Here is a 27,294-nt window from a genome sequence, read left to right on the forward strand (position 1 = left end):
GAGAGCACTTCTTGTTAACTTGTTTTCTCCAAATACCCAAACAGAATATAAACTCAAAGGCTGTTTCAGTACAGTTGGTTAAAACCATACATTTATAGTAGTGATCAGCATTATACATTAAGGAGCATAATAAATCCAGTTTATAAGGATTAATATGGTTGTGAAGGAAAATGTATAGTTCAGCCTGAGATGTCTATGTTAACCTATAAAAGACCCAGCACATTAAGTGTTCTTTCTTATCTCCATTTTACAGATGATGAAAATAAACATTTTCTCTATATTAAATCCTGTTGCTCCGGCTGGGCGCGGTGGCTCACGCCTGTAATACCAGCATTTTGGGAGGCCGAAGCAGGTGGATCACCTGAAGGTCAGGAGTTCGAGACCAGCCTGGCCAATATGGTGAAACCCTGTCTCTACTTAAAATATAAAAAATTAGGCCGGGCGCGGTGGCTCAAGCCTGTAATCCCAGCACTTTGGGAGGCCGAGACGGGCGGATCACGAGGTCAAGAGATCGAGACCATCCTGGCTAACATGGTGAAACCCCGTCTCTACTAAAAAATACAAAAAACTAGCCGGGCGAGGTGGCGGGCGCCTGCAGTTCCAGCTACTCGGGAGGCTGAGGCAGGAGAATGGCGTAAACCCGAGAGGTGGAGCTTGCAGTGAGCTGAGATCCGGCCACTGCACTCCAGCCTGGGTGACAGAGCAAGACTCTGTCTCAAAAAAAAAAAAAAATTAGCCGGGCATGGTGGCGGGTGCCTGTAATCCCAGCTACTCGGGAGGCTGAGGCAGAGGCTGCAGTGAGCTGAGATTGAGCCATTACACTCCAGCCCGGGCAAGAAGAAAGAAACTTCGTCTCAAAAATAATAATAATAATAAATAATAAATCCTGTTGCTACCACCCACAAAGATGCGATTTTTAACCCAAACCTCATAGCTTCTGTGGAGAAAGCACATTGAGTTTTAATAAAGAAAAGTCAAATAGGTCTGAGGGTTGGAGGGACTGGTTCTTTATTTCAAAAAGACACTTGTCAATATTCAGTATCAAAACAGTTGCACTATTGATTTCTCTTTCTCCCAATCGGCCCCAAGGAGACCACATCAAAGGAGAGTAACATTTTAAGCCAATAAGCTGCAGGATGTACACCTAAACAGACCTCCTAGAAACCTTACCAGAAAATGGGGACTGGGTAGGGAAAGAAATTTTAAAAGATCAACAAACTGCCAGCCCACAGACTGCAGAGGCTGTCACAGCCAGATGGGGTGGCCAGGGTGCCACAAACCCAAAGAAGCAAAGTTTTAAAATAATATAAAAGTTAAAAAATTTTGTACATAAGCTATTCAAGATTTCTCCAGCACTGACTGATACAAAGCACAATGAGATGGCACTTCTAGAGACAGCAGCTTCAAACCCAGAAAAGGGTAATGAGATGAGTTTCACATGGCTAAATCAGTGGCAAAACCACAATCTTCTTTCTTTCTTTCAAGGAGGCAGGAAAGCAATTAAGTGGTCACCTCAACGTAAGGGGCACATGATCCTTTCTGTTAAGCAGTTGGGAGGGGTAGAGATGGGACAAAATTTTGGTCTCAGAGGTCTTACCATCTTAATTTGGTCACTTCTAATGAAAAAAAAATAAAAATAGAAATAACATTATCCAAAGATATCTTAAAGCTGAAAACTTGAACAGCACAGTTTTTGTTTTTGTTGTTTGGCTAACTCCTCCTGGAATCACCTTTCTGGTTTAGCTAGTACTTTGTACAGAGCAATGAGGTTTCCCATAGTGGAGTCTCCCTGGGCTCTGTTTGGCTCTCAGTAAGGCAGGCCTATACCTTTTCCTCTCCTCTATGGAGAAGGGAATATGCACTAAGGTGAAAAGTCACCTTCCAAAAGTGAGAAAGGGATTCGATTGCTGCTTCAGGGCTGTGGAATTATTTGGAATGTTTTACAAATGTTTGCTACAAAACAACAAAAAGGTAATTACAAAATGTGTACATCACAACATGCTTTTTAAAGACATTATGCATTGTGCTCACATTCCCTTAAATGTTGTTTCCAAAGGTGCTCAGCCTCTAGCCCAGCTGGAATGTCCAGGAAGAGGCAGAGACAGTTTGGCGAAAAAGACACAGGGAAGGAGGGGGCGGCGAAAGGAGAAAGCAGCCTTCCAGTTAAAGATCAGCCCTCAGTTAAAGGTCAGCTTCCGGCAGGCTGGCCTCAGGCGGAGTCTGGGTCAGAGGGAGGAGCAGCAGCAGGGTGGGACTGGGGCGTTCTACATCTCATTCAGGTCAAGCAGAGTCTGGTCCAGCATTCTTTGTGTACAGAGGTGCTCCTCTTTGGTGCATTTCAGTTTATCTAATGGGGGTAAAGAAGAGAAGTTACAAAAACTAGAAGTAAATTTCAAGGTCCACCTGCTCTTTGAGACTTGCTCCTGTTGCAGAAAAGCTGCGGACTAATAAAGCAGCTGCTTTCTCAGCCACAGAAGTGAGCTATTACATCATCCAGTTTTGTAGGGCCTTTGGCTTGCCTACTGAAGTTGTAGGTGTTGCTGCACTTCCTGGGTGAGGGAGTTAGGGCCCTTATCAGCCATTTCCTCTCCCTCCCACACCCAACCAACACTTTCAGCTTTCAGTCAATGAAAGAGCAAGCCTTAAGCATCAGCCATCCACTTTTCCAGTTTTTGCCCACATAACAATACCCTCTTGAAATGGTTCACTGGAGTTTGAACATTGCAAACAACAGAAACATCAGAATCTCAGATTATAAAGAGCACAGGAAGATCCTCATGCACTACATGTTTTTTCGAAAAAGTAGAGGCCAAAGTAGTAACTGATGGGATAAATAAAAGGGCGCTCACAGTTAAGTCAAATAATCTCTAAAGAAAACAAAGCCAAGAATACTACTGAAACAAGTAGTTGTAAGCAAACCTTGAGATTGCTGCAGAGCTACTGAACAGAACTAGCTTGTGACAGTTACTTGAAATTAAACATAAAACCAGAAAAAGGAAGCAAAGGGGAAAATGTCAGGAAGAAAATCAGTAGCTGAACATTAAGGAGAATCTAATCTGTCTAGCAATCAAACCACTCTGAGTGCTCTAAAGAGGTGAGGAAAATACTCAAATCTTCAACTCAGAGAAGGTGATGGCAACACAGACCCATATTCATATCCCACAACTTTTCTTTCACTTCCCTTTTTTCCACCCAGTCAGAAGGACCCATCCCTGGGCCTGCAGATGAAGCAGTTACAACAACTTGTCAAGTCAGTCCTTTTATTGTTAGAAATATCCATGCAAGGGAACATATCCTACAGTCAGTGCACAAGTGAAAGAGCAGCAAATAAGGGTGGAAAACAAAATTCTCGAAAGTTTTCTCACTATAATATCTCAGGCCCCTCCCTTCTTCACCCATAATCTCTTCTAAAGGGACAAAAACTTCACAATGGTCAACTTTACAATGCTGTTGATTTCAACATTCTAACTGCCCCACTTAAAATGCAATTTGCTCAGGGCAAAATAATAACTTTTAAAAAGACAATCAGCTTTTTGTTGGGGTCCAGGTCAGTGGTGTGAGCAGTAAGCTCAGTTTAATGGGCATCAGTGAGCCCTGCCCATCAGTCACACAGATCATGCAGCGTTAGCTTCAGCTCATTAGAAAGCAGGCGGTTTCGCTCAAGTTGGCTGTAGAGACGCTCTGCAGCAGCAACGGAGAGGAGGGGAACACAAGAAAAGGAGAGGAAAAGAGGAGGAGAAAGAGAAAAAGGGAAAGTTAGTAGAGTACCAGAAGTAAATTATGAGTCTTTCAACTAGCTGGTATATATAACATGCATCTGTAAGGCAGGGTGGATGCAAGGAGGATTCAGATAGAGGGCAGTAAGAGTCAGTCAGTTGGTGGAAAGACCAACAGAGGAAATTCAGACTGACGAGTTGGTAGGACAACATTTTGAGGGAGAAAAAATACTTTCTTCACAATATTTATTCCCTGGGTTGAGAAACTGAAATAAGGGAAATGGCAAAGGAAGGAATATAGTCGGCTTTGAAGAAATGTGTTCACAATAATCAGGGTTTGAAAGGAACGGAAGTGAACAGCTGAACGTTTTTCTGTGAAAGCATTCAAAACAGCATTATAAATGGTAGACTGGGATAAATATCCCCACACTCATTCACTCCTATACTTTCTAATGCTTCTTGTTACAGATATTGTGAGATAGACCCATTTCAGAGGACTAGTCAATAAATATTCAATTTCTTCTTCTTCTTTAAAAGAACCCCAAACCTGTCAGAGTCAACAAATAGTGTGCCTAGTCCCAGGGAAGGCAAATTACTGGTATAAGTTAATCAAGACTATCCTGTTGTTTTTCAGCCTCTCTTGCAGCTAGGGGTGATCATATGATCCAGTTTTAACCAATAAGATGTAGAAAGATAGTCTGCTGGGGGCTTCTGGGAAAACTTTAGCTTTCCCTCTTGCCTTCAACATGGATGTGATGACTAGAGTTGCATATTTCAATCTTAAGAGAAAAGACCAAGAGAATCACAGAAAGCCCAGCTACAACAGGCCACAGTTGCTCATGGCTAGATATATGTGATTAAAAACAAATCTCGTATTTATTTAAGCTACTAGTAAGCTGTTTCCTTTTTTCACAAAGTCAGGCTAAAGGACAATTTAGCAAGCATTCCTGATACAAGCAGGTAAGTGCTCAAATCTAATGAGTTTATCTGGATTTTCTATTTGAAGCACACTTTAAAGAGATAGTGGGATATGGAAGATTCAAATCCATCTGACCAGCACAGGGATAATACAAGTTTGGGGACAGGAAAACCAAACTCTTCCTGGTATACTCCTAGCATCAACCTCTGAAATTCATAATTAAGTTTCTCCCTATATTTTACAGCCCATTTCAAAACGGTCTCAGGACCTTGATAGGAAAAAGATACTTTTCTGTCCTAAAATCATCTGCATATGTGAGCATTGCTCAGGCACCCTGCCTTCTGGGCTGAGGCTTTCCCCAGATTGACCAGGAAGCTAGAGACCAGTATGGTACCAGTAATACTTGCCACTTTATGTACACTATCAAAACAGAAAGCATACATGTATAAAAAGCCTGGGAGAGAATGACTAAAAATAACAGCTGTATTAAAGAGCAGAATCAGGGTGAACCTTTAAAAGTTGCACTTCCCATTAAACCAATGGTTCTCAATAGAAGTGGTATTGTGTACTCTTCTCTCTGAGGGGAGATTTTGAGTATGTGTGGGAGGTTTTGATACCACAATGACTAGAAGGCCCATACAGGTATCTGTTGGGCAGGGGACAGCAATACACAGGATTGTTCTGTACATCAACAGAACTGTCCTACTCTAAATGACAAACGTTCACCATTGAGAAACACTATACAGGCTGAGAACCCAAATCTGAAAGTCCAAAATCCAAAATGCTCCAAAATCTGAAACTTTTGAATGCCAACATGATGCTCAAAGAAAATGCTCATTGGAGTATTCTGGATTTTACATACACATATGGGGGGGTGTGTGTGTGTGTGTGTGTGTATGTGTATGTGTGTATATATATATATATTAGAGACAGGGTCTTACTATGTTGTCCAGGCTAGACTGTGGTGACTCTTCATAGACCTAATCATAGTGCACAACAGCCCTGAACTCCTAGGGCTCAAGCACACCCCCTGCTTCAGTCTCCTGAGTAGCAGGAACTATAGGTGTGCATCACCATGCCTGGTATAAATTTCTGATTTTCGAATTTAGGATGCTCAACTGGTAAGTATAATACAAATATTTAAAAAAAAAAAAAAAAAAAAAGCAAAAATCTGAAACACTTCTGGCCCCAAGCATTTTGAATAAGGGATACTCAAAACTGTATTTTTTTTTTTTTTGAGATGGAGTCTCGCTCTGTCACCCAGGACTGGAGTGCTGTGGCCGGATCTCAGCTCACTGCAAGCTCCGCCTCCCGGGTTCCCGCCATTCTCCTTCCTCAGCCTCCTGAGTAGCCGGGACTACAGGCGCCCGCCACCTCGCCCGGCTAGTTTTTTGTATTTTTTAGTAGAGACGGGGTTTCTACCGTGTTAGCCAGGATGGTCTCAATCTCCTGACCTCGTGATCCGCCCGTCTCGGCCTCCCAAAGTGCTGGGATTACAGGCTTGAGCCACCGCGCCCGGCCTCAAAACTGTATTAACAGTGTATAAGCTTCATGAGGCCTGGGATTGGACCAGTCTTATTCACTGGGGCATCCTTGTCAAAATAACAGGTGTTGAAATTTGTGAACTAATCTCTCAAACTTCCTGTGATGTTACATTACATAAAAATCTCATGAACAGCCTGAACTTAGATAATACCTATAACCAAGTTAGTTTGTGTGATTCTCACTTGGGAAAGAAGGATGTTATCAGGATTTTTTTTTTTTTTTTTTTTTTTTTTTTTGAGACGGAGTTTCACTCTTGTTGCCCAGGTTGGAGTGCAAAGGTGCGATTTTGGCTCACTGCAACCTCCGCCTCCCAGGTTCAAGCAATTCTCCTGTCTCAGCCTCCTGAGCAGCTGGGATTACAGGTGCCTGACACCACGCCCAGCTAATTTTTGTATTTTTTTTTTTAGTAGAGATGGGGTGTCACCATGTTGACCAGGCTGGTCTTGAATTCCTGACCTCAGGTGATCTGCTCACCTCCCAAAGTGCTGGGATTACAGGCATGAGCCACCGCACTCAGCAGTGTTATCAGGATCTTTATCCCTCAAAGCAACCTGGTCAATGAGAGTTCTGTTCTATTTAGGGAAGAAATAAAGAGACAGAGAAGGAGTGGGAGCATTTTATTGCCTGACTAAATCCCAGAACACAGAGTTCCCCAGGAATTGCCTGAGGTCAGAAAGACAAATGCAGCTGTTCTCTCACTTTGAACTTAGCTTCTAACTCTGCTATCTCTAGTTATTAAAAATTAAGATCAGTACTAGCTCCTTAGTTAAAGTTGCTATACCTAATTAAGAAACAGCCCCCTGGCTGGGCGCAGTGGCTCAAGTCTGTAATCCCAGCACTTTGGGAGGCCGAGGCGGGTGCATCACGAGGTCAGGAGTTCGAGATCAGCCTGACTAACATGGTGAAACCTAGTCTCTACTAAAAACAGAAATTAGCCGGGCATGGTGGCGCACGCCTGTAATCCCAGCTATTCAGGAGGCTGAGGCAGGAGAATCACTTAAATCCGGCAGGCAGAGCTTGCAGTAAGCCGAGATCATGCTACTGGGCAACAGAGCGAGACTCCGTCTCAAAAAAAAAAAAAAAAAAAAGGCCGGGCATCGTGGCTCACGCCTGTAATCCCAGCACTTTGGGAGGCTGAGGCGGGCAGATCATTTGAGGTCAGGAGTTGAAGACCAGCCTGGCCAACACGTGAAACCCCGTCTCTACAAAAATATAAAAATTAGACAGGCATGCTGGCGCGTGCCTGTAATCCCAGCTACTTGGGAGGCTGAGGCAGGAGAATTGCTTGAACCTGGGAGGTAGAAGTTGCAGTGAGCCGAGATTATGCCACGGCACTCCAGCCTGGGTGACAGAGCGAGATTCCGTCTCAAGAAAACAAACAAACAAACAAACAAAAACCCATGGAGCTGGATAGTATTCAACCAATGCCACACTGAAAGGAAGAGCTTTGGTTGGGGCTAAGATAAAGCTGCCCAACAGAATAGGTCAGTTGCACCTATCAGATAACATGGGGTTACCACACCTTATTCCTCATCTCAATGATGGTAACAAGCAAGGGCAAAATGGGCCTGTGGTTCTTAGAAATTAAGAGGAGGGGTAACATTAAGGGGACAAATGTTTTACTCTAATGCTTGACTTCACCCCAATACTAGTCCAGGCTCAAGTAACACAGGATGGCTTCTGCAAGGATATTAAGACTTAAACAAAGGAATGAATTTAGCATTAGCACTAACTACATAGTACTTCATTGTTCACTTTGCTACCCCAGCTTGTGGGTCTCTATCCTTGCTCACACTAGTCATACCACAGGGAAAACAGGAGATACCATAGATCAGAGATCTTACTTTTCTCCCATTCTCTCTCTCTTATTTCCTCCTTCTTTTTTTTTTTCTCCTGCCTCAGCCTCTCGAGTAGTTGGGACTACAGGCACGCGCCACCACACCCAGCTAATTTTTGTATTTTTAGTAGAGACGGGTTTTCACCATATTGGCCAGGATGGTTTTGATCTCCTGACCTTGTGATCTGCCCGCCTCAGCCTCCCAAAGTGTTGGGATTACAACGTGAGCCACCGCACCCGGTCTACTTCCTGCCTTTCTAAGAAGCCTTTCTTCATGTCAAAGCCAACTTCTTCTGCCCAGAATCTAAATATTTAGAAATGCATTTTCCAACATAATAGCCACTAGCCACATGTAGCTAATTAAATTTAAATGAACTACAATGAAATACAATTAAATTTTAGCCCCTCAGCCACACTAGCCACGTTTTGAGTGCCACATGTGGCTAATGTACTAGACATCATTACCAAAAGTTCTGCTGGAAAACTCTGCTCTATATTGCCTATATAATCTTCTTCCTACCAATACACTCTTTTGCTCCTGAAAATGACTCCTCCTCTTGACTTCTTAACACTCAAAATGTACCCTCAAATTACTAAAGTATCAGTGAATGTCCCATTTTCAGTTATCTTCCTTCTCAGCCTCTCTGTTGAAGAACCACTAGAAACGATCCAACCCGGAACTTTTTAAAGAACTACTCATCCATCTTCTTTCCCTCCAATCAGTTCCATTTGGCTCCTCCTCTTACATAACATTTTCCTCATTGTTTAATTCTTTTTTTTATATTTGCAATTGTCCTTTATGGTTCTAATTTACCTCTATGGCATAAACTACCTGTACCCCATATGGATTCCCAACTCTCTTGTGTCAGCCTCTCTGCCTCAAGCCCTAGAATTTTGTTTTTACCTAGATACCTGCCAGATTATCAGCCGTATCTTCTTATCCTTCCCCCAGCTCCCCAAACCAGGACAACACGATCTCCTTACATCTTTAACCCTACCATTTTCCTACTCTCTTTTTTTGGGAGGTCTCATTCTGTCACCCAGGATGGAGTGCAGCAGTACGATCATAGCTCACTGCAGCCTCAGACTCCTGGGCTCAAAGGATTCTCTGGCTTCAGCCCTCCAGGTAGATAGGACTACAGGCACGCACCACCATGTTTGGCTAAGTTTTTACAATATTTTGTAGAGACAGGGTCTCACTTTGTTGCCAGGCTGGTCTCGAACTCCTGGACTCAAGGAATCTTCTCACCTCAGCCTCCCAAAATGCTGGGATTACAGGCATGAGCCTGCACCTGGCTCATTTTCCTACTCTAAAACCAGTCATCCTCACATTATGACTGTCTTTTCCTCCTCACATCAAGTGGCCAGGCCTTTCACAATGCCTGTCTTTATTTAGCGCAATCTCTCCTGCCACTACTGTAGCTCAGACCCTGATTATTCTCTCCTAGAAAACTGAATTAACCTAACCCAATTTTTTCCAAAGTGTGGTACATTCACTGCTATAGTTACTTTAATGTGATTAGGAAAAAACACTAACATATCAAACCTTTGATTTTAAAATAGAATTGTGTCAAGTAAGAATAAAATGCCGGGCTCGGTGGCTCAAGCCTGTAATCCCAGCACTTTGGGAGGCCGAGACGGGCGGATCACGAGGTCAGGAGATCGAGACCATCCTGGCTAACACGGTGAAACCCCATGTCTACTAAAAAAAAAAAAAAAAAAAAAAACTAGCCGGGTGAGGTGGCAGGCGCCTGTAGTCCCAGCTACTCAGGAGGCTGAGGCAGGAGAATGCCATGAACCCGGGAGGCGGAGCTTGCAGTGAGCCGAGATCGCGCCACTGCACTCCAGCCTGGGAGACAGAGCGAGACTCCATCTCAAAAAAAAAAAGAATAAAATAAATTTGGAAATGAGTAGATCTGATCTACTCAACGTAGGCAGCAGTGGATATGGAAAAAGCCATCAAAAATGGTAACGTTAATGGCTGAAATGTGGGAAACACAATGTTAGTCAATCACTTTGCTAATCTGCAAATTCGTTACCAAATTAACTCTTCTTATATGCTATTCGGATCACAGCATATTCCTGTTCAAAATCTCCAGTGGCATCCCCATTACCTCCCAAGTAAAATGATAACTCCTCAGCCTGATTTTAACACACAACCCTGTCCCCTACTCTGTCTACATCTAACTTTATAGCTATTGTGGCCTTCTCATCTCTATCAATGCCTTTATTATTTTGTTTCTCTTTAAATGGAATGCTCAGGCCAGGTGCAGTGGCTCATGCCTGTAATCCCAACACTTTGGGAGGCTGAGGCGGGCAGATCACTTGAGGTCAGGAGTTCGCAACCAGCCTGGCCAACATGCTGAAACCCCATCCTTACTAAAAATACAAAAATCAGCTGGGCATGGTGGCGGGTACCTGTAATCACAGCTACTCGGGAAGCTGAGGCAGGAGAATCGCTTGAACTCAGGAGGCGGAGGTTGCAGTGAGCTAAGATCTCACCACTGCACTCCATCCAGCCTGGGTGACAGAGCGAGACTCCATCTTAAAAAGAGAAACATAAATAAATAAATAAATGGAATGCTCAATATTCACTATCACATGACCCAACTCTGCTTATCAAAAATCCACTTTTGGAACCCAATAAAAATGAATATGCAAGTTTAACATGTTGGTCGGGCGCAGTGGCTCACGCCTGTAATTCCAGCACTTTGGGAGGCTGAAGTGGGTGGATCACTTGAGGTCAGGAGTTTGAGACCAGCCTGGCCAACATGGTGAAACCTCACCTCTACTAATAATACAAAAATTAGCTGGGTGTGGTGACAGGTGCTTATAATCCCAGCTACTCGGGAGGCTGAGGTGGGAGAACTGCTTGAACCCGGGAGGCAGAGGTTGCAGTGAGCTGAGATCATGCCACTGAACTCCAGCCTAGGTGACAAGACTCAAACTCCATCTCCAAAAAAAAAACAGAAACAAAAAAAAAGTTTTAACATGTTTATGAAATACCTATTACATGCCTTCTTCCATGAGTTTTTCTAATTCATCCCCACTAGGATCAATCTCTTCCCCTCTACTCAACTCCCATAACACTATTATTTGTGGCACTCATCACACAGTATCTGTAGCTTTATGTATGTTCTCTCTCCTAGTAGATTCTAAGCAACTTGAGAGTAGGAATGGTGCCTCCATCTTTATTTCTGTCTCCATCTTAATATCCTATACCTAGAAGATACCAGGAAGTGTCAGCTGAATAAACGAAATCTGAACCTTAATCTCAAAGGCTATGCAGCAGTAAGAAATGGAATGCACAAAAAGAAACCTGAATTTGATATGAGACTTAAAGTTTTAGATTAAGGAAAACTTCCCTGCCTGATTATATCTGTTTAAAAGAAGAGCAAAAGTAATTTTAACAGATGGAATCTCGCTGTGTTGCCCAGGCTGGAGTACTATAGTGGCTATTTACAGGTGCAGTCCCACTACTGATCAGCACAGGAATTTTGACCTGTTCCATTTCTGACCTGGGCCAGTTCACCCCTTCTTAGGCAACCTTGTTGTTCTCCACTCCCAGGAGGTCACCATAGTGATGCCAAATTTAGTAAGGACACCTGACCTGCATAGCACACTACAGTGCAGAACTCCTGGGCTCAAGCAATCCTCCTGCCTCAGTCTCCCAAGTAGCTACAGGTACTACAGGCACATGCCATTGCACCCAGCTAAAAGAAAAGCAAATTTTAAATACATACCCTGCTGGGAAACTAAAGTACTAAGTGAACAACACTTAGGTGCTTGGATTAATATAATTCACTATACTATTAAGAAATCTCTGCTGTGTAAATTGGAATGGGAATTCCTTTTTTTTGAGATGGAGTCTCACTCTGTCGCCCAGGCTGGAATGCAGTGGCACGATCTTGGATGACTGCAACCTCCCCTCCCAGGTGCAAGTGATTCTACTACCTCAGCCTCCGGAGTAGCTGGAATTACAGGCACCCACCACCAAACCCAGATAATTTTTGTATTTTTAGTAGAGATGGGGTTTCACCATGTTGGCCAGGCTGGTCTCGAACTCATGACCTCAGGTGATCCACCCGCCCCAGCCTCCCAAAGTGCTGAGATTATAGGCGCAAGCTACAGCGCCCAGCCTGTAATGGGAATTTCTAAAATGTTGATATTTAATTCCACAATATGAACCAAGGGAAATTTTACTAGCAGAAATTTATGTATGTAATAAATCATTGGCCTCATATGCACATTATTTGAAATATGCATGATTGGCCATTTTAGTTTTCCCAATAATAATTTATCACTTGTCTTATATCCCACTAGTCACACACTAGCAGACAAATGGTAGTAAGTCTCAAATATGTAAGAAAGGTTTAAAGAAGAAAAAGTAAAACTGTCGAGAATTCTATCCTTTGTGTATTCTTCTGTGACTGGGGTTGACATAATTAGTCAATCTTAGCAATAATATATTGGGTTCACTGGGTGTTCTGAGGATGCACCATTTGAACCACAAGTAAAAGGGTACAGAATGTGTATTGAGAGTCACCTCAATGGCTTCTCAATGACACCACACCAAAGGAGGAAGACCTGAAGAGAGAATGGAAACACTGCAGACAGGATGATTTAAGAACCTAGAAATAAGGAATTTAATCTTGTTCAGCTTGAGGCGTGTAACTAAAATTACCATCCTGAGGAACCTGTACTAAATCCATCACTCTGGTAGAATCAGATCAGCTGAGTTTAAATGTCAAGAAAAAATAGACACACACAAAAGTGGCTTTGATTATGTAAGTCAGAGGAGGGGGAGCCTACGATAGCTCTTCCCCGCATCACACCCCCAAGGCTCCTTCTTAGGGACAGCAGCAGCTTTGTCAATGACACAAATGCAGGGTGGCATGAGGTTTCCAGCAGCTTAACATTTTAATCTGGGGTGGGGGTGGAAGAAAATACATAAGTTGCTTTGTGTCCCCCCATCCTAATGCCTTGGGGACCAGCCAGGCTGACCCAAATGGAATCCAGAGCGAGAGTGGGGCGTTGGGTTCCCCGAGGAGTAAAGGGGGCAGATCCAGAACAGAGCAGAAACGGTGATAATTATCTGCATGAAAAAGTAAGGATACTCTAGGTGAGAAGGACTAGCATCAATCTAGACAGCAAATTGGGAGAAAGGAAGAGGAAAAAAAGGAATAGGTGGCAGCAGGAATAATAAAAGACAGCCAGACACTTCAGCCTGAGAAATGTGGCTTCTTTTCAGGGTTAGTGGGAAAGATACAAAGAGGCAGATTAGCATCAAGGATCAGGGATCCACAGCAAACAGATGAAGTCCCAACAACTCGTTTTGGTGCTGTTTATCACTTGGCTTGCTTCTGGGACCCAGCTCAATTCTTAGGTGAATTTGGTATTTCCCATCTTGGGTAGTTCCCTGAACTTTAATATCGGGGAACCAATTAAACACACCCAGGAGGCCTGAATTTTATTTTAATGTGTCAGGGCCCAAGTCCCTGGCTCTGTGGACCCTATTTCCTTAGTTGTATGGATTCTACCTGTAGCAGTATTCCTTCTGAGAAGACTAAATTTGAGAAGCAAATAGAAAAATCACAGCATAATGAAGAAACTATGAATACAAAACATAAAAATTACAAGTCAGTCAGGGTTCTCCTTCTGATCCAAGATTAATTGCCTCCAGAGCTTTTTTTTCTTAGACAGTCTCACTCTTTAACCCAGACTGGACTGCAGTGGCATCATCTCAGCTCACTGCAATCTCCATCTCCTGGTTTCAAGCGAGTCTCCTGCCTTAGCCTCCCGAGTAGCTGGGATTATAGACGTGCGCCACCATGCCGGCTAACTTTTAAAATATTTTTTAGTAGAGACAGGGTTTCGCCATGTTGGTCAGGCTGGTCTTGAACTCCTGGCCTCAAGTCATCCGCCCACCTCGGCCTCCCAAAGTGTTGGGATTACAGGTGTGAGCCACTATGCCCGGCCTTTAATGTTTTTTTTGTTTTGGTTTTTTTTTTGAGATAGGGTCTCATTCTGTTGCCCAGGCTGGAGTGCAGTGGCACGATCTTGGCTCACTACAACCTCTGCCTCCCAGGTTCAAGCAATTCTCCTGGCTCAGCCTCCTGAGTAGCTGGGATTACAGGCGCCTGGCTAATTTTTATATTTTTAGTAGAGACAGGGTTTCACCATATTGGCCAGGATGGTCTCCAACTCCTGACCTTAAGTGATCCACCCGCCTGAGCCTCCCGAAGTGCTGGGATTACAGGCGTGAGCCACCACCCCCGGCCATGCCTCCAGAGCTTTTGCCAAACAAATAACCAGCACCAATGTTTCAAAGATAAGGGTGGAGATTATAGTTTCCAAAGGATAAAACCAAAGCACACCACTATGCATAGCTTGTACCCCCAACCACCCACAAGCCAAGATCCCAGCCCCACTCTGCTGTCAGATAGTTACATAGAGGTCATGTCATTGAGGGCGTGGTCCAGTTCCTCGCTAATGGCCTTGTACTTCAGTTTCTGGGCATAGAGCTCATCTGGACAGGCACAGGAACCACAGGGAGGAATGAGGGGACAGAGTGAAAGGTTTCAGAAGCAGATGAAGAGAGGGAATCATTAGAAATTAGGAAAGTGTGACTGTGGGTCTAATACCACAGTTAGGAAAACATCTACTCTGGCAACCATGACTGGACATTTTCAGATCTACTCTCTCCTATGACCAACTGCCTTTCTTGATACTCCTAATCGACTGCAGCAAGGGCTGAGAACCTGGGCACAGTCATAACTAGAAATTCCTATTATCAAAAGCACTCAAGAGGATACCACTCCCATTCAGGTACCCAATTCCTAGCAGTGGTAACACTTAATTGAACAAAAATAACAAAGGGAAATAGTATACATCCATATTCAGACACTTCTCTACCTATAAAATGTGAGCCCTATTAGTGGCTCCTCTGCTTCACAGGTTGCCCCTGCAACTCTGCCAAGAGAGCATACCAAAGGAGCATACATCAGAGTTCTCAAAGCAAAGAGTACGTCCCCTTGTCAGCGTGGATGGCAGTTACCAACTTACAGGGACAGAAAGTATTTAGAAAGCTCCTGACAGTGGTCAGTGTTCCGATGTGGTTACTCCACAACTTCATTTCTTGGATAAATACCCCACAACTTGAGTGGTGAAAAGAACTGTGGAAAGTAGCCATGAAATGACCTGCACCTTGCCCTTCTGAAATCATGGCTTCCGTTTAAACCCACAGACTAAAGGTTTAAGAATACTAAATTGGAGATTAATGCAGCCATTATCATTCTCCTCAAAGGGAAGGGTACAAATTGCAGACTATTTGGTGAAGTCTTCTTAAAGGAAAAGGTTACATTTGAAAAACCAATTCTAGGGTTTGACCCACTTTGCCTAGCTGTGGCATAGGACAGTGCACGTATTAATACATGCCAAGTCATACCAACTTCCTTTGGTATACAGAAAAAGAGATTAATAGTTAATGGGCAAGGTCTTCCTCTACATTTCTCTATTTCAATCCCTACTCAAGGTTCCATACCTTCCAAGTCATCAATTGTCTTTTCCAGCTTGGCTACCGATCTCTCAGCAAACTCAGCACGGGTCTCTGCCTAGGGGAAATATGAAATTAGTCAGAATCAGAGATGAAGACAAAGAAGAACAATCTCTATTTCTTCCACCTTCTACTTCTGGACCTTTCAGAACCCAAACCAGCCAGTCTAAGTCCACATTAATGTCTTATATACCTCTAAATGTTTTGGGTCCTGCCCTATAATCCCCTCAGCTCACCTCCTTGAGTTTATCAGTAAGAATCTTGATCTCTTCCTCATATTTGTCTTCTTTTTGAGAGTACTGTAAGATAAGTAGATTAAAAATTTCAGAGTAGAAATCAATCACACAAGCAATACCCACCTCCCTACACTTAACTCTTACATTGAATATCCTCTTGGACTAAATGTGCTGAATGGTCCAAGAGTAAGAGCAAGGCCTGGCTCTGGAAAACAGGTCCTTGAAATCCAGAAATCTGTCTTTAGAGCCATGAGATCCTCAGGTTAAAATTCTCCATGACTTTTTAAGATGGATCTAAGCTTTGATATTATTCAGATCAACCCAAGGAGGTGTTTTTCCTTTCCCCTGCTTAATGAGCAAGAGTAGTGGCACCCCAAGGTCACATGACTAAAACACACCCACATGATGGCAAAGTGAAGTCATCTGTCTTGATTGCTCATTAGGTCTCAGAGCTGATTCTGTCTGTTGCCCCCATCTGTCTGCCAGAAAGCCTGTTAGGGCCCCTGATTATTGCTTTTCAGCACAGCAGTATCAGCCTGAGGAGCACATGACTCCAGTAACCTGAGACCATGAAGTTATTTTAATTAAAGCAATCAAAGTGCACAGAAAGTAGCATTAAACCCAGAACCTGAATACATGGTAAGGAGGTAGGAAAAGGACACGCCTCACTGAATTATATATGGAATGGGTGTCTCCAGTCTTTCATCAAGGGCAGGGCTGGGCCCAGGCCCCAAAGCCTGTCACTTTCACAAACCAGCCCCTACCTTCTCCGCCTGAGCCTCAAGAGACTTGAGGTTGTTGGTGACATTCTTCAGCTCCTCCTCCAGCTCAGAACACTTACTGTGAATATTTTAAATACCACAGGAGAGGAAAAGGGAAAAGGAAGAGAATAAAAAAAGGGAGAGAGACACACAGACGTGAATTGAACCTATATGTAGAGAGAGTTGGAAGGCATACTGGGGAAGAGATGTTCCCAAGTAACCTGAGCAAGCATCAACCCTCCTCCCTCTACCATAGAACGTGTCAGGAGCTAGACCTTCCTGGGCTCAAAATGTTTGAATACTAATAAAGCACTTGAGAGAAATCCACTACCAGGAATGAGTCATAACTGCTACCTGGGGTGGAGGTGGGAACAAATGCCCAACCCAAACAGTCCCCCAAATCACCCAAAGGAAGGAGACCCTGCGGAGAGGCAGTAAAGCAACTAGGAAAGAAGAGATGAAAGATGCCAAGTAAGTGGAAAAGAATGGAGCATTCCATGAAGAGATGAGACAGCACTCAACAAAATCAAGTGGAGGGGAGGCAGCTGCAAAACAAAAACAAAACAAAACAAAACCACACCATATATATAACCTTGCTGTGGGTTTAATGGTTAGTACCTTTTCTTCAGCAGCACTCAGACACTTCAGGTTCTGGTCCATCAGTCTAATCTGCTCATCCATCTCTCGGCAACGGCTGTTAGTGATAGTCACGGGGATGGCACAAGCCAGGTTGTGGGGAGGGAGAACGGTCAAAAAGGAACACAGCAAGAAAACAAGCAGCAAAACGAAAAAAAAAAATTCAAAAAATGGGAAGAGAACACCACCATGGTCATGATATGTTATGTCTGGCAGATGGGAATGTAAGAGGGAAGCACAAATATATATGCATCAGCACTGACTTTGTTAATCAAGGCCGAGAAGGTACCAACAGGGGAGCAGTTAGTATCTACCCTTGCCCTAAAGTTCCCCAGCAGATTGGCAAAGTGGCAAAAACAGACACCAGATTTATTTTTTTTTAATTTATTTGTTTTAGGGACAGGGTCTCCCTATGATGCCCAGGCTGGCCTCCAACTCCTGGGTTCAAGCAATCCTCCTGCCTTGGCATCCTAAGTAGCTGGGACTACAGGTGTGAGCCACCACACCCAGCCAGACACCAGATCTTAAATCAGGATAGCCACTTTGATGTCTTCCACCCCAGGTGGAAGGACCCAGTAGGATCTTCCAGTTAACTGTTCACCATGTATTAGTCCTTATTTGCTCTCAATTTGTAAAACCTACCAACAAAAAATAAGAAAGCCTCTTTTGTCACTTGTCACTAGTCAGGAGAATAAGGAAGTCTACAACCATTCTTGGGCCTAAAAAAGCACTATAGATGACTCCCATTTCCTAGGCCCTGTTTAACAAGGTTGAAGGAATGCTAATTTATTCATATTAGTGCCCAAGCCAAAGGGGAAGGGACAAATTGGTATGACAAGATTTGGGGAGCTAGATACTTACGACTCTGCCAGCTCAGCTCGTTCCTCTGTGCGTTCCAAGTCTCCTTCAATGATCACCAACTTACGAGCCACCTACAGGAAAAGATCCCAGTATAGCTTAGTGAAGCAAAGGAGCCATTTACCACATTATTCTTTGTAAAAGGCTAAGAGAGGGACTAACAGAAAGTCACTTACCTCTTCATACTTCCTATCTGCCTCTTCTGCAATGTGCTTAGCTTCTTTGAGTTGGATTTCCTGGAGTTCCATCTTTTCTTCATCTTTTAAGGCCCGGTTTTCAATAACCTTCATACCTCTGCCAGAAACAGGACAAAAGCAATACTGACACCCTGAGGAGTGTCGTCAGCTCCACTCCAAGGGTCTCAGAATTGTACTTTTAAAAGCCCATTCCTCTCTATCTGCCCTTCAAATGGAAATTCCATGTTACTACTCCCACACCTTAGTTTAATTATTTCATTTAAAATGTTTTGTTATGGTTGGGTGCGTGGCTCACGCCTGTAATCCCAGTACTTTGGGAGGCCAAGGTGGGCAGATCACCTGAGGTCAGGAGTTCAAGACCAGCCTGACCAACACGGTGGTGCATGCCTGTAATCCTAGCTACTTGGGAGGCTCAGGCAGGAGAATCACTTGAATCTGAGAGGTGGAGGTTGCAGTGAGCCGAGAGCCAGCCATTGCACTCCAGCCTGGGCAATAAGAGTGAAACTCAAAAAAAAAAAAAAAAAAAAAAAAAAACAACTTATTGTTATAAAGATAATACATCTTGGCCAGGCGCGGTGGCTCATGCCTGTAATCCCAGTACTTTGACAGGTCAAGGCAGGTGGATCACTTGAGGTCAGGAGTTTGAGACGAGCCTGGCCAACATGGTGAAACCCTGTCCCTACTAAAAATACAAAAAGTAGCCGGGCATGGTGGCAAGCACCTGTAATCCCACCTACTGAGGCAAGAGAATCACTTGAACCCAGAAGGCAGAGGTTGCAGTGAGCCAAGATCGCACTGCTGGACTCCAGCCTGGGCAACAGACTCCATCTCCCCCAATGCCCAGAAAAAAACTTAGTAAGAAATTAAATATTAAAATATTTTTAAAAATATGGATATATGCAGTTGGGCGCGGTGGCTCACGCCTGTAATCCCAGCACTTTGGGAGGCTGAAGCCGGCAGATCACCTGAGGTCAGGAGTTTGAGACCAGCCTGATCAACATGGCAAAACCCCGTCTCTACTAGAAATACAAAAATTAGTCAGGTGTGGTGGCAGGCGCCTATAATCCCAGCTACTTGGGGGAAGCTGAGGCATGAGAAGTGCTTGAACCCAGGAGGTGGAGGTTGCAGTGAGCCGAGATTATGCCACTGCACTCCAGCTTGGGGGACAGAGTAAAACTCTGTCTCAAAAACCTAAATAAATATTATTTAAAAAAAAAAAAATATATATATATATATATATGTGTGTATATATATATACACACACACAAAAAAATCCCATCCCAGCTTCCCGAAAGTAATCATATACTACATGGTTCTGCAACTTTCCATACTCTTTTTTTTTTTTCCTGGTATTTAGCATGCAGCTATCCTCACTTTCTTCTTTTTTTCTTTTTTTTTTTTTTTTTGAGGCGGAGTCTCGCTCTGCCGCCCAGGCTGGAGTGCAGTGGCCAGATCTCAGCTCACTGCAAGCTCCGCCTCCAGGGTTCATGCCATTCTCCTGCCTCAGCCTCCCGAGTAGTTGGGACTACAGGCGCCCGCCACCGCGCCCGGCTAGTTTTTTGTATTTTTTAGTAGAGACGGGGTTTCACCGTGTTAGCCAGGATGGTCTTGATCTCCTGACCTCGTGATCCGCCCGTCTCGGCCTACCAAAGTGCTGGGATTACAGGCTTGAGCCACCGCGCCCGGCCTCTTTTTTTTTTTTTTTGAGGGAAAAAAAAGAAAAAAAAGGGAGGCTCACTGCAACCTCCGCCTCTTGGGTTCTAGTGTTTCTTGTGCCTCAGCCTCCTGAGTAGCTGGGATTACAGGCGTGCCCCCACCATGCCCAGCTAATTTTTGTACTTTTAGTAAAGACTGGATTTTGCTGTGTTGGCCGGGGTGGTCCTGAACTCCTGGCCTCAAGTGATCGTCCACCTCAGCCTCCCAAAGCGGTGGGATTACAGGTGTGAGCCACTGCACCCGAGCCCTCACTTTCTATAATTTGCACGCTACTCTAATAGTATACACATAGATGCCTCTTTCATTTTCACAGCTGCACAGTAGTAACGTACCCTTTGCAGGGCACTATTTATTCTGAAAACCCTGAGTTGTCACGCACCTCTGTTCTAGTTTAACTCACATGTGGCAAGGAGACAACTGGCTATTTTCAAAAAGATGAGTTATGATTTGGTTCAAGGGCCATGGTTCTCAACCCTAGGAACACATTAAAATTAGCTGGGGAACTTTAAAAACATCAATGCCCAGACCCCTCTTGCAATTGATTCTAATGGAACTGGGATGAGATCTAAGCTTCCACAGTTTTAAATTCCCCAGTGATTTCCCCCCTACCCCACCTAAGATTCTAATAATGCAACCAGGGTTGAGAAGGCTTACTAAAAACAGATTGCCAGGCCCCACATCCAAAGTTTCTCATTCAGTAGATCAGGATAGGAGCTGAGAACGTGAATTTTTACCAAGTTCCCAAGTATTGCCGATGCTGCTGGTCTGAGACCTTACTTAGAGAACCTCTGTTTTAGAGAAATTAATCTCACAAATAGAAATTTATGATCCAGAAAGTGGAAGTCATACTGGTGATCCCATTTTAAGGATCATTGGGCCAATTTGTAGGGAAATACCAATTACAAAAGGGTCACAACATCTAAGTTACCCTTACTGTCTTCAAAGGAACAGAACATGCAGAATAGAAAGGAGATCCTGGGCTGGGCATGGTGGCTCACACTTGTAATCCCAGCACTTTGGGAGGCCGAGGCGGGAGGATCACGAGGTCAGGAGATTGAGATCATCCTGACTAACATCGTGAAACCCCATCTCTACTAAAAACGCAAAAAATTAGCCGGGCGTGGCGGCGGGCGCCTGTAGTCCCAGCTACTCGGGAGGCTGAGGCAGGAGAATGGCGTGAACCCTGGAGGCGGAGCTTGCAGTGAGCTGAGATCGCGCCACTGCATTCCAGCCTGGGTGACAGAGCGAGACTCTGTCTCAAACAAAAAAAAAAAAAAGAAAGAAAGGAGATCCTGTATGATAGAGTTAGTATTTTATTTTTCTTGATTGATTGAGACAGGGTCTTGCTCTGTCACCCAGGAGTGCGGTGGCGCAATCACAGCTCACTGCAGCCCCAATTTCCTGGGCTCGAGCCACCCTCCTGCCTCAGCCTCCCAAAGTGCAAGGATTACAGGCATGAGCCACCACACGCAGCCAGAACTGCTATTTGAAAAACAGTCTATGAGGAAATCTTGATCGGAACTATTATGAATGTCTTTTAAAATCCACACTCCATCAGGCTTCACTACACACCTCTCACTCTCATCAGCAGCTTTTTCTGCTTCTTCCAGTTTTTGCAGGGCAGTGGCCAGCCGCTCCTGAGCACGGTCCAGCTCCTCTTCAACCAGCTGGATCCTACGGTTCAAGGAGGCCACCTCAGCCTCAGCCTGCATTTGAAGGAAAGAATGGACAAGGGAAGCAGAGGCATGGTGAAAAGAAGTAACTACGACATTAAGATCGGGGTTGACTACCATGAAAAAGCCAGAGTCTCGCAGGGTAGAACTTGTCTTAGCTCAGCTGTTAAAAGATCTAGCAGACATAACTTTATATATATATATATATTTCCTCCCTTTCCCATCAACGAACTCCCATATGTTCCACAGGAAGAGTGGTTTAAAACTCAGTTCCTTGCCCAGCCCAGTGAGTTAGTACCACCCACTTCCTGGACTCAGTTCAAATTCCTAAACACACTGCAGTCAGAAAAGAAAGTCAATGAAGTGTTCCTTCTGCCTGAGTTCTGGCTCGGAGGCATATCTCATCCTCAGTAACCGTCTAAGTGTCTCATAAAGCAGAATAAATAAATAAATAAATAAATAAATAAGCAAGGTTTCTTAAAGAGGGTATCCTGGCTGGGTGTAGTGGCTCACGCCTGTAATCCCAGCACTTTGGGCAGCTGGGGCGGGTGGATCACGAGGTCAGGAGTTCGAGACCAGCCTGGCCAATACGGTGAAACCCCATTTCTAATTTAAAAAAAATACAAAAATTAGCCAGGCTTGGTGGCGGGCACCTGTAGTCTCAGCTACTCGGGAGGCTAAGGCAGGAGAATCGCTTGAACCCGGGAGGCGGAGATTGTAGTGAGCTGAGATCGTGCCACTATACTCCAGCCTGGGCAACAGAGTGACACTCTATTTCAAAAAAAAAAAAAAGAAGAGGGAATCCTGGATTACCTATTAATTGCTGCTTAACTCAAACTGTTATTCCTATGATCACTTTACCCTAATATATCAGAAAAATAACTAGCCAAGGGAACGTCTTCCAGAATAGCCTTCCAGACTGGAAAGCAAAAGAATGGAACATTGTTGGGATGCCTACTCACCATCCCTTAAACTTGTGCCCCCCTACTCCTTTTTTAAGTTGGCTACAAGGAGCTGCTTCTGGCTAAAATTATCTGTTTTGATAGCATAACAAAAAAGAAAGAACATTTCTACCACACCCACTACCATTCCTCCAAATTTCTGAATTGTCTCCTTTCTATTCCTCCAGCCATCCCCTTAGCTTCACCCTCTAATACAGCTTATGGCAATCTTCCCCCTGGCCTCCATCTCACAATGAAGTATAGGCTAGAGTCCAAGTAAACCCATCCTGCATGGGTTTCCCTAGCAATGGAATAAGAAACAAGGAAAGAAGGAGGCAGCCTGTAGGTGGATGGATAAATTCTAATGGTAGGAAAATCTCTTTCCATGACTGCTTCCCCACTACCTTTACTGGTGGGAGGTACCCTGACTGCAACAATATACGAGAATTTAATATGCCCCTTACACCACCCAGTTCAGATGCTTATCCAAGTGCCTGGTAAACACGATCTCTCTTCTATAGCCCAGATTGTGCCTGAATTCTATTACCCTGATTTCTTCCTGGCAGGCAGGAGTTGGGGCAGCTATAGATATAGCCTGGGCCACTAGCTCTGATGAGGAAGAATATAGACCAAAAGACTCCTTTTTAACAATCAGGATTGGCACAAAAACTTCCACATACAAACATGAGAGGTTGAAGAGACTAGGAAGGGAAGCAGAGGGCTGGGGCTAATCTAGCCACCAGGCAAAGAAAATCGAGAAGTCAACATAAGCTGAAATTACTAACAAACCATTTGTGCTTCTAACTACACTATTCAAAACACCACAAAGACAAGTATTCTCTGCTTCTGCCTCTTCCAGAAAAACAGATGTCCTCTGTAACAACACACATTTATCCTCACAAACCCAACAAGGCCACAAGTGAAGGCTATCAGGCAAGAACTATGAGACACTGCTAGTAAAATGACTTACCCACCTCAGACGAAAAATACAACTAGATTTAGAGGAAGCTCATGAAATGTAAGGCATCATCCAGCTCACCAGTAGTTACCCAAACTGGAGTAGAAGATAACAGGCTCTGGGGCGGGGGTGTACAGTTGCCATGACAGCAAGCTGGCTCAGGCAGTTTCTCCCACAAATCAGCATTTACAATAGAATTCTTAGCAAGGCTGAAAAGGGAGGGGGTGGAAACACATCTTGGTGCCCTCCTAAGAGCATGCACACATGAACAAGCCTGTATCAAAAGCAGAACCCGAGATGGGAGGCCTAGCAAAGTTTCAGAGAACCCCTCGGGGGTGGGGTGGGAGGGAATGGGACCTTGCCTTTCTCTTTTCTGCTAGCACAGAGGATCAGTTCTCTTTACAATGAAACAAAAGCCTGCAGAATCAAGATTTGATACTTTGTTTAAAGGAACAAGGAAGACAAGCTGACTTTTCCCTCATGAGTCTATGCACAGTGCCTGTCCCTGTCAGGTCAAATAATACCAAGGGGTACCAAGAGATTGAACAGGCCTACTTTTTGTTGACCAGGCTACCTGTGGCCCTGGGAAACATTAAGCTCTGCACTTTCCTAATCATCTTAGGTTTTAGCATGCCCCTCCAGATGTGGTTTTGATGTTTCAGCTGACCTATCTCTGCCCAGCTTGGAGGATATACAGTATTCTGTGGTCCTTCCCTTCAGGTAATAATAGGATTCTCCACTGCCCAGGAAGCAAAGATCCTGGGTGGGGGATTGGGGGAGGAGTGGCATGCAGCAGTAATTCAGTCACATTATAAGACGGCTGACAACAGCTTCAGCTATCCTCCACTCCAAAGAGATTTCCCAAATATGTCAACCCCTTCAGTAAAGAAACTGACAGTGGGATGGTACTCTCAGGCAGAACAGGGCCAAGGACAGAAGGGGATTAGCCTAAATCTGGCTTTCTGCCACACTGGGGTTTCTCTTATTAGATAAAAGCCACAGATGAAAATTCAAATGAAAGAGTATTAGAAAGTTAGGCTTCAGCCCTGTGAGTAAAGGACTACTTGAGTTCCCTGTGCTCACAAATGCATTAACCAGGGAGATACCGTGTCCTTGGGGAATTTAAACTTCACCAAAGGGGAGGCAAGCTGGAAGGGAGTAGAGCTATCTGCCCCACAGTAAACAAAGGCGGAGCCTAAGCAGGGGTAAAAGGCTATCTGCCTCTCCCCTGTGAGTGTGTGTTCTAGTACCCGGGGAAAAAAAGGAAAGCAAAGCAACCAAAGAAACGTGATAAAGCCTGTTGCTTAGTCCACCAGACCCACAAATAGAAGGGAACCACACAACAGTCAAACATTCTAACCTCTCTAGAGACTAGGAATTTAGGATTAAGGCCAGAATCAAAACTGCTGTTCAAAGCCCACTTCCTCGGTAGTACTCTTAAGGTTTTTATTATTAATTTTTTTTTCTCTTTTTGAGGCAGAGGTAGTCTGCTGACCTTACATGCCTGCAGTTGACCCCTCACTCCCCCAATGCCGATACTCGCCCAGGCTGGAGTACAGTGATCCGATCCCGGCTCACTGCCACCTCCGCCTCCAGGGTTGAAGCTATTATTGTGCCTCAGCCTCCCAAGTAGCTGGATTACAGGCATGCGCCACCATGCCCGGCTAATTTTTTGTATTTTTAGTAGAGATGGGGTTTCATCAGATCCACAGGTGGACCTCAGATCCACCCGCCTTGGCCTCCCAAAGCGCTGGGATTACAGGTGTGAGCCACTGCATCCAGCCTCTTAAGTTTTTTAGACTAGAAAAAAATTAAGAGAAAAATATCAGGGACAATTAGGAAAGAGGTATTAAAAACAGATAAAGTGAACTGTACATTTATAAATGGTTACAATGGTAAATTTTATATGTATTTTTACCACCACTACCACACACACACACAAAAGAGATAAGGAAAAAGACTGCATTTAAACATTATGTTGCCATCTGTTTCCCATTTAGACAGAAGTACAAAGGAAACGCAGAACTGAAAGCAAATTTGACAAGGTGCTACACTATAAAAGACCAATTCCAGGCCAAGAGCAGAAAAGAAAGACGGATCCTAGAACACCAGTGTCTCAGTTTTGGACTCATGTAGCTTCCCAATAAGGGTGGCTTGGATGTTCACACAAAGTAACCAGGAAAATAATTAAGTGACAGTCCCACTAACAGCATGAGATGCCATCAGAGAGTGCAGTTTCCAGCTCCAGAGGAGGGAGGAGTCTGCAAAACCCACATTCCAGCAGAATGCCTTAAGAGGATAACAGGTAGACCAAACAACCCTCCTCCCATCCCACAGGTGTCTCCTCCTCAGTAGGGGTTCAAAATTCAGCAGAGTAGAAAGTCAAAAGATTAAGCTTCTCCAGGCTGGGGAGTAGAAGTAATGATTTCATCAATATTTAACTATTACCCTACTTCCCCATTCTGAGGACTTCCTCACTAGACCTCAGCTCAATAAGCAAATTTGGCAGGCTCTGAGTGAGAGTAGCTTAAGAAACATCACCCCAGGCCGAGTGCAGTGGCTCATGCCTGTAATCTCACCACTTTGGGAGGCTGAGGCAGGCAGATCACTTGAGGTCAGGAGTTCGAAACCAGCCTGGCCAACATGGTGAAACCCATCTCTACTAAAAAAAAAAATTAGCTGGGTGTAGTGGTGGATGCCTGTAATCCCAGCTACTCAGGAGGCTGAGGCAGGAGAATCACCTGAGCCTGGGAGGTGGAGGTTGCAGTGAGGAGAGATCATGCAACTGCATTCCAGGCTGGACAGCAGAGCAAGTCTCCATCTAAAAAAAAAAAAGGGGGGGGGGAATGGGGGGCAGGAACCACCCACCTTAGAACTACTCCTAGAATGTCCATATTTAAATACTGAGCCTAAGACTCTGCAGCTCAACACATGGCCAGTTCCTCTGGCTAGCCTGTCTTCCTCTTTAAAGCTATCTGGTCTCCAGAAGAAAGGAGATGAGAAAGTACCATTGGCCATAAAGTCACCCAGCCAGTCCATCTCACTTGAACAGATAATGAGAAGTTGCTGGCAAACTGAACAGAAGAAAAAAATCTACCTAGAAAAAGGTGACTGAGGAAGACAACAAGCTCCCATCCCAGCATCTCCATGCCCAGTTATAAAAATAAGTGAGTATTCCAACAATCTTTAAGTATTTAACCTAGAGGGCAGATGTCCACCAATTACCATGCTTTTCTGAAATCCACCCCCTCCCTCCCAAAAACATTCTCAGTTATTTCCCAGAGGAGCAGCCAAAAAGAAAAACAAAAATAAAAACTTACCAAGGGAAAGAACAAAGAATAAACCACATGAGTTCTTTCACTGGATCTTAAATTTTAGCAAGTTACTTTACTCTCTCAAGATCCTCTAAAACCTCAACTCGTATCAGCTCCATCTATTAGACAACACCCTAGACCCTGGAAAATCTTTTTTTTTTTTTAATTGAAACAGTCTTGCTCTGTCGCCCAGGTGCAGTGGCGTGATCTCAGCTCACTGCAAGCTCTGCAGACCCTGGAAAATCTTATGGCTTACACTAAAACTAATAAACCTCTTTTAATCAGAAAGTCGTTTAAAGAAATCACTAGAATAGGCTGGGCACGGTGGATCACACCTGTAAACCCAGCACTTTGGGAGGCAGAGGTGGGTGGATCACCTGAGGTCAGGAGTTCGAGACCAGCCTCGCCAACATGGCGAAACCCCCCGTCTCT

The 27,294-nt window shown here is 44.2% G+C and overlaps 1 protein-coding gene across 12 annotated transcripts in view; it reads right to left on the reverse strand.

The window, feature by feature from the left end:
• Nucleotides 1-985: 985 nt before the first annotated feature.
• TPM3 (tropomyosin 3) overlaps nt 986-27,294 on the reverse strand; it is a 36,698-nt gene continuing 10,389 nt past the window's right edge. For 2 of the 12 annotated variants that reach the window (XM_025405200.1, XM_025405221.1), the window contains 7 exons: nt 21,549-21,682; nt 18,240-18,357; nt 18,067-18,137; nt 17,188-17,263; nt 15,809-15,871; nt 15,561-15,630; nt 986-2,347 (listed from right to left, as the gene is read on the reverse strand). In XM_025405200.1, coding sequence (XP_025260985.1) covers nt 2,265-2,347; nt 15,561-15,630; nt 15,809-15,871; nt 17,188-17,263; nt 18,067-18,137; nt 18,240-18,357; nt 21,549-21,682 — 615 coding nt within the window. In that variant the 3' untranslated portion in view covers nt 986-2,264. Of the gene's footprint in view, nt 3,682-12,795; nt 13,113-14,467; nt 14,547-15,560; nt 15,631-15,808; nt 17,264-18,066; nt 18,138-18,239; nt 18,358-21,548; nt 21,683-27,294 lie in introns of those variants that run through there. The other 10 variants (XM_025405191.1, XM_025405228.1, XM_025405242.1 and 7 more) reach the window with 10 other exon arrangements.

This window comes from Theropithecus gelada, chromosome 1 (assembly GCF_003255815.1).
Source record: "Theropithecus gelada isolate Dixy chromosome 1, Tgel_1.0, whole genome shotgun sequence".
Lineage (NCBI taxonomy): Eukaryota > Metazoa > Chordata > Mammalia > Primates > Cercopithecidae > Theropithecus > Theropithecus gelada.